This window comes from Lolium rigidum, chromosome 5 (genome assembly GCF_022539505.1).
Source record: "Lolium rigidum isolate FL_2022 chromosome 5, APGP_CSIRO_Lrig_0.1, whole genome shotgun sequence".
Taxonomy (NCBI): domain Eukaryota; kingdom Viridiplantae; phylum Streptophyta; class Magnoliopsida; order Poales; family Poaceae; genus Lolium; species Lolium rigidum.
Genome location: NC_061512.1, coordinates 71,989,992 through 71,998,031, shown reverse-complemented (window position 1 = coordinate 71,998,031; position 8,040 = coordinate 71,989,992). Strand labels below are relative to the sequence as shown.

Genomic DNA, 8,040 nt, shown 5'->3' with positions numbered 1-8,040 from the left:
GGAAGGCGACTACGAGCTGGTCTATGAAGAACCTAATCTGTCCGGAGGAGTGGAAGGCGTGGACTATGGGATAGTCTACGGGCCCGACAATAATGAGGCGGAGTAGTGTCATACCCTAGTGACATAGAGCCGAGCAGCGTAGAAACTTACCTAAATAAGTTGTTGAGCTCATTTTACTATTTATGCTGGTTTGTAATGAACTTAAGTAGTACCTTAGGGTGTTCTCATCGGACCTGTGAGAATACCAACTTGTTAAGTCCTTGAGTGTAATATAATCTCGAGTGTTATGACCTGTAATGTTTCTGTTGTACCACTCTGAGGGATGTGATATTTGTGAAGAGGTCCCTTCATGAAGATCATATCAACGACTTGTATACTACAACATGCAGTGGTATGCTGGGTCACCGCAGAAGACCCCGACCAACAGCACTGGTACCGGCGCAGCTCCACCTTCCAAGCGCCAGAAGGTAGCTAGCACGGGTCCTTCGCGGCAGAGGAAGAAGAAGACCATTCCCATCTCTTCCGGGTGAGTTATGATTGAATTGTTTCCGGTTTAAACTTGTGTCTCCGGTATCTTTTTCAGCTAACATCTTTTCCTCTTCTACTTTCAGGGCTCCGCTTGAGCTTACCCGGAGCACCCCTGGCAGGACCCGGCTTCCCCAGAACACCATCCAAACTCAAGATAACAGTGAAGAAGATGATGATCCCCTCGTTGTGCCCAGTCCTTCTAAGGACGAACGCCGTACCTCTCACGCAAGTCCGGCACACTCTGGTGCCGGCAAATCTCCTTCCCCCTCGGGGACCCACAGCAAGTGAGGGGAACACGGCCCCTGAACCTGAAGATCACCGTGCAGAGGGGGATTTTACCTCGCCTCCGGATCCAGAGACCCCCGGCGCCGACAACATGGGCGCCGGTACAGATCAAGACGGATGGCCGGAACCTTCAGTGGTTCTGCCCGTCCCTGAGAAAACTGCTGAAGTGCCAACTGCTTCACCAAAAACGACTTCCTCCTCTGTTCCACCGGCAGGTTCCAAGCCGGCCTCTCCTGCCAAAGGCTCACCTGCTCCGCCGCCGACATCTTCCAAGAAGCCTCCAACTGCTCCTACTACCAAGAAGGTCTCATCGCGAAGGGGCGCCACAGTTACCACGGAGCAGCTTTCCGGCGCCCTTCAGGCCACCGTGGCTCAGCCAACCAGCTCCCGAACGCTTACACTGCACATCAGCCGAGTTGCGGCTTCTATCAGCGAGAAGATATCCGCGCAAACCGGTCAGATCATCGAGCTGAACCGCGGAGAAGCTAATCTGGAGTCGCGCAAGAAGCTGTTTGAGGAGCTGCTATGGGAGCACCGCGGCCTCTCTGAGACTCATGCCGCACTCCAGCTGACCCACAGCCAATGCAAAGGTTTGTTCTTTACTTGCTTTTCTTCTCTGACCGGTTTCTTTCATACCAGTTCTGCCTTCGTAGAACTTTGTTAACCGGCTTCTTTTTCAGCAGCCCCGCCTCCGGAAGCTTCCCAGCTTGATGAGCTCATCGACCGGGTCGCCGCTCTCCAAGGTTTGTTGCATTCATCAGTTTCTTTTCCCTTGTTCATTTTCCACTTTGTTGACTTATTTTATTTCGGTTTCCAGCCGAGAAGGAGAAGCTCTCCCTCTAGCACCAGAACGAGCTGCAGGCTCAGAAGAATGAGACTGCCAGGCTTAAGGAAGAGCTGATCCAGGCTAGGCTGCGGCACAATAGCGCGCTTAAAGAGACCATCAAGGCCGGCAAAGCCGAGGTGAAATAAGCCAAGGCCGCGCTGATCGAGTTGCAAGAGGGGGAGGTCCAGGTGCTCCAAGACCGGTTGCAGCAGCAGATCAAGGAGGAGAGGGACCTGCGGGAGCTGGAGGCAGCGGAACAATGCGCTGGAGCTGGTCCAGATTAACCACGGCCGGATTATCAAAGACTTGGATGACAAGATCCGGAGTAAGTATTTTTTTTCTCTTTCTTTGTAAGGTTTCTTTTCTCGCCAGTTTATTCTTACACCGGTTTCTTTAGTTCTTTTCTGCAGTCATCTTCGCTGAGTCGCAAGAACGTGGTGAAGAGGCCATTGCTAAGGTCAGGGTCGAGGATCCGGCTTCTGATGCCGCCCCCTGGACCACTGAAGAGTATATCACAGCTCCCTCCGCCCGCGTGACCTACATGAAGAAGCTTGCCAAGCTCTCAGATATTGCCATCAAAGTCTTCAAGTGCACTTCAGCAGACTCGCTGGCCACAGCAACACTTAAATCAGTCGGTACAGATTAGGGCCATAGCAGCTGAACCATACTTTGGTTGGAACTATAAGCAACTAAGAAGTGTGCAACACTACTAAAAGACCTGGTCACATGTGCCACTTAAAAAGAAATGAAGTTCAAGCGTAAGAAGGTACGCATGTCACGGAAGAGAACTCCTTCAGGTGCACGGTCGTATTCTGTACTTTGTAGTGCCTTGGCGAGGATGAGCGGGTCAGTCTTGAGCTGGACCTGTCCCATGCCCCCATGGAGCTGCCGCTTGTATAGCTTCAGAACACAGCAACAGCTTCTGCATGCACTGCACTGGCCGCATAGTTTAATCTCCCTGCACGGCTGCACCCGACTGCTTATTTGATGCTGTAATCCAGTAATTATTAGGGAAAGCTATAATGATAAAAACGTTCGCATTTTAGTGTACGATTTGACAGCCGTCCGATTTTTTACCCGTGGATGGAACACTACTGGACTAAGCATCTTCAAGATACAACACGATCAGACAAAAGATTTCTGAAGGCATAATACTGCATAGCACAGAAGAATTCTGAAGGCACTTAGCATCAATAGAGAGTGTCGATCCAACATCAGAAGTACGGAGTAGTAGAAAACAAAACCGAGTGCGTAAATCCAAATCCAAGTGGCAAATTCTTCTAAACAGTTCCCAGGAAGCACCGAGTAAGTGGGACTATTACTCCTACGCATGGTATCATCATCCTACACAGTGGCAAGGCACCACACCGTGTCGTCTTTGAAAAATAGGAAACCAAATAGCACTGCACGCTTCCCCGACCCAGGAGCTCTCTCTTCTCGGTCAAAACTCACAAATGTTGACAGAGGCAGGAGCGGTCCTTCAAGTTCCTCGATCTCTCTGCCGGAGTCAGCCTTGGCTTCAGCACTAGCGTCAGGATTGGCGGCACTGGAAGTTTCAGTGGCACTTGGGTTAACCACTGGCGCGGCGCTGGCCGGAGGAGCAAGAGGAATCCTGGCGGCAGGCTTGAACTGAACCAGTATCACGGTTGAGTTGTCCCTCGACCTGAAGCAATGGCTAAGAAGCCCCTCACAAATGGTACGCAGATCTGTTGTCCCCTGTGTTGAGACACCAGACATGTGCTACATGAGTGACAGTTCTATCAACAAATGCATAGAAGGAAAAACATGATACCAATCCATTGTAGGCTTTAGGTATCAATCAACTGTTCGAATAGCATACATGAGCAGATAGATTCTAAATGGCCTTTCCAGTATAATTTTTGTTCTTTACTTCAGTGACAAGGAAGAATGAGTAAAAAAAAAAGCCTTACGCTTGCTAACTTCTGGTGTACAAAATCCACCGCGCCCTGACTTGACAAGATATCCCTGAAACAGAGGGAAATCAGAGGAATGTCATCTGAATACTGTTATATGAATGAATTTACAGAAGCATAAAAAATGACTAAATGGCGTATGGTAATTGAGTTTATTCTTGTATTAGTTTTAGCATTCTCCAATATGAGCAGAATACTAGGGAGATATATTATTCCACATCTTAGAATGATTCTTATTGGTGCAAATGTTTCATCAAGTGGTAAGATTGTTAAGCAAGTTCTTGCAAGATGAATGAAACACACATTTCCAATTAGCTAAGTAAAACAGACACAAATCCATCGAATCTAAAAAAAAATTGGACACAGTGAAGAATCAGCTAAGGTAAGGATTGGCACATGTTCCTGAACTTTTAAGTCCCCCAGTACAAGAAATCACAACAAAAGAACTACAGAGACGATTAAGTAGCTTTGGACTTAGAAGCTACCAGCCCAGGCCACAACGAATTTAACTGAACCAAAATGTAAATGCCACTCTGGATATATTCTTCTTCCCTAAGACTACCCAAGCATACAACACAACCGTCATTTTGGAGTAGATTTATTCTGGACGAAAATTTGCACTTAGAAGGAAGTAAAATAAAGTAACCACTTCAAATATTTTGAACTGAGGACTAACCAGATGCCGTCACTTGCTATAAGAAGAAACTCAGTATCATCAGTTATGTCCGCCTAGCAAAAAAGTGCAATATCCATTAGAAGTTTAGAACACACCCATGTAAACAAATTTATACTCCACTAACACAGCTAAATTAACTTACAGTGCGAACATCAGGATTACATGTCACCATCTGTTCTGTAGCAGACAAACCGTTCGATTTCAAGACAAAATCACCTGAAATGCACGTAGGCAAATTGCCAAGTATAATGAAATAGATAGAATAGAAGTATGCAACTGACCAAAAAGAAATCAAATAAGATTGTACCAATAGATCTAGACATGGCTAGGAGCCCATTAACACGATAGCTTCCCAACTGTACTCTTTCCTGTCCTGCACACCAAACACGTCGCGTATCCCTGGTTACTCGTCCTCCAGCAGTTTGAATTCTCCGACATTCATCCGGAAGGTTTGGTTTGTGATCGGTGGATAAATCCATTGCCTTTGGATGAATGGATAAAAGGACATTAAAGCACCCACTGAATGCATTTATTATGACAAAAGAGCTGAACAATTAGGTGCCACCTAGATATTTGATAAGGGAACAGTAACTATACCTGACCATTCCTTGAGAGTACACAGCGAGAATCACCAACACTTCCAACAATGATTTGGTTTCCTCTAATGAGAGCCACAGAGGCTGTGCTTCCTTCAGAGTAAGGGATTCCCTGAAAGAAAAAGTTTCCAAACTAAATTATACGAAAAAAATTCCAACTCTTGTATGGAATAAACAAGCATTGAGAGTCACTAGGAGGAATTTTTTTTCTGTGTTCCCTTAGATAACGAAGCAATCAACCGAATGATGAATTCGAGCACATGAAGAGAGTTATTTCTAATGTCATACCTTGATTCTGGGAATATGACAAGTGATAACAGCCAAGGTGGAATGACCAAGGAGAACAACTTAGAAGCATTTGACCTCCAACTCAATAAACCAGCCAATCACTATAACAACTACTCCAACCTCCAACTCAGAAATTGGAGAAATGAGTAATAGATTTATATATATACCACTTCCAACTCGAAATCATATCTCCAGAAAGTAAAATAGAACCTCCATAATCCATGTGATTCCTTCCAGTTCGGTTTTACAGATAATAGTATGCATATTATCCAAGAGATACAATCTTTGTTAACTTCTTCAAAAGTTCATACTGAAGCACAATACTTGATAATCAACTTGGAGGAAACCAAACCTTAGCCCAAGTAGCAGCCCTGAGACAATTTAGCAAATTGAAACTAAAACGGCGGCGGCGGGGTCTAGCTAACGCTCTCCATTCATCATATTCTCTCAGCTGCTCATCCATTCTGCAACAATTAAGGAGGAACAGTGATTACATATTTCATATTTGCACAGGCAACATGCCAAACCTTCTTTGCTACGAGAACAGGACAACTATGAATAAAATAGGTGTAATATTGGCACTTTCACCTTTGACAACTGAAAAGGGATAAAACTTACAGAGCCTGAGATATAGAGTACAAGATTTAGTTAAATGACCTGAAGAACACGTGCCGCACTGCACCATCCAGATTGTTCTGGTAATCTTCATCTCGTAGAAGCTCAGTATGAAATCGGTTCGCACAATACAGTGCAACATTAGCTCCTGAAACAGATAATATATTGCTAAGTCTGGCATTGTTATATAAGTATACACATATAACAGAGGAACGTGGAATCAATAGAATGTGCATATAAGCTTATATTCGAAAAAATGTGATGAACACCGCAGCTGAGCATCCATTCAATAGGTATCACTGGAGAGAAGTGATACACCCAACACAGTGATAATATACACCCCACCTCTGTCATTAACAGATCAGAAGAAAGTTTTGATTATTCCTCACAAATCACAACATTTCAGAGTACAATAATCACAACTCCAACACATGAAACGTTTGGTCCATCGCAAGTATTACTTTTGCACAATCCACGTTATATCTGCACTATCCAACAAGCACAGTACTGATGTAATAAGTTGACATGTTTCGATTTGTTGTAGCAAGATGAGAAAGGAAGATCAAACCTCCATGGCCATCATAAACACCAAAGAATGATGTGGACCCGGTATGATCTAGATCTCGGATAGTTGTATGCTGAAAAACATAAGAGCGAAAGTCAAGCTTGAGATTCAACCAGAACTAATAGGAAAAAATAAGCATCAAATACACACAGAAAAAATGCTAACCAGTACTACCTTGTCAATGGTGCACTCCGAGCAACTTCCTGTGCCGTTCATATAGTTCACTTCCAGCAACAAATTGATTTTTGCAAGCAGGGCAAATAGCCCGCTTACCTTTAGATTCCCTCTGGAACTGTCGGTGTGCCAATCTGTAATGATTCTTGAAATCACGGGGAAGAAGGTGCTTCGGAGTTTTTTTACTCTCCGAAGACTCATAATAGCACTGAAAAAAATACTAGATGTGAGAATAACACAATTCCTAGCAATCGTATTTTTACAGAATGCATCAAAGGAATAAACCGCCCACTGCATACCCAAAGCCTAACCTAAGGAACCAGTTGCGGTTCCATGGACGTAACACAGAAGGAGATCAAAGGAGGGAACTCTAACCTGGACACAAGGGCGCTTGTCCCCATGGTCGAGGAGAGCCCTCCTGAAGATGCCAATGAGGATAGCCTCCTCATCGAGCACTTCGGCCGTATCAGCAGCGACGGCTGGTGCTTCAGTAGTCTTGGGATGGTCTTCAGGCCCCAGGTGTCCATGATCATTCGCTCCATTTTCCATGAACGGGTCAGGCTTGTAGAGGTTTACTTTCCTGCAGGATTGAAGTATGAGTATAGTAGACTAGGAAATGTTATCCAAGAAAGAAAGAAACTAGGAACTGAAGAAAACTGAATGTACTGATACTGAATGAATTACATATCGCTATATGGCAGAGAACTTGATTTAAGAAATGGCTAAGTAGCTCCATCATGTTACTGCATGTACATATGGCATCCTGGGATGCTTATATAGTATGAGGAAATTGCATTCTCCTAACAAAGTATAGGCCAGGTTTGAACCGAAGATCTTACAGAAGATACAAACCACACGAAACAGTACATACAAGCTTCAGGAACTGAAATCATACTGGAACTGGCCGCATGTATGAAACGAAGAGAGTAGAGTAAGCAAGAGTGCACGATCTCATTCAAGTAGTAAGACTTGGTAGATGCTTTGGTTTAATTAGTGGCAAGGCACATTTATTAGGACTCGACATCAACAGCAAGCACTAATAGACGATCAAGACACAGCAAGAATAACAGGAGGAATCAACAATCATCGTCTCGGAACAAAGTTGGTCACAGAACGCTGACACGGCGTGCTCTGCTCGATCAGTAGGCCACGAACCGAAGAAGAAGCGAGAAGATCACACGAGTTTTGAAGCAAAAGAAACAGCAAGAGTAGCAAGAGGAATCAACGAACATGCCAGGGCAAAAGAACAAAATTGGTCACGGAAGGCTGACGCGCACGGCCCTCTGCTCGATGAGCATCCCACGAACCGAAGACGCAGACGAAACTCACGGGGTTTGAATCGAAAACAGCAGCAATAGCAAGAGGAATCAACGAGCATGCCGTCGTTTCGGAACAAAAGCGGCCACGGAACGCTAACGACGCACCGCGCTCCTCTGCTCGACGAGTAGCCCACGAACCAACCGCAGAAAAAGCAGAAGAAGGGAGTCCCACGGGTTTGGAATCGAAAACAGCGACGATAGCAAGACGAATCAACGAATATGGCGTCTTGGAGG

At 45.0% G+C, this 8,040-nt stretch overlaps 1 protein-coding gene across 1 annotated transcript; it reads right to left on the bottom strand.

The window, feature by feature from the left end:
- Positions 1-2,374: 2,374 nt before the first annotated feature.
- On the bottom strand, positions 2,375-7,785 carry LOC124656102 (probable protein phosphatase 2C 21). The gene is made up of 14 exons (XM_047194907.1): positions 7,748-7,785; positions 6,863-7,067; positions 6,317-6,386; positions 5,791-5,896; positions 5,486-5,597; positions 5,344-5,363; positions 5,134-5,140; positions 4,847-4,957; positions 4,557-4,731; positions 4,392-4,465; positions 4,250-4,302; positions 3,571-3,625; positions 3,092-3,355; positions 2,375-2,629 (listed from the first exon to the last, which is right to left on the bottom strand). The coding sequence occupies exons 1-14, from the start codon at positions 7,783-7,785 to the stop codon at positions 2,375-2,377; spliced, it is 1,545 nt and encodes a 514-aa protein (XP_047050863.1).
- Positions 7,786-8,040: the final 255 nt, after the last annotated feature.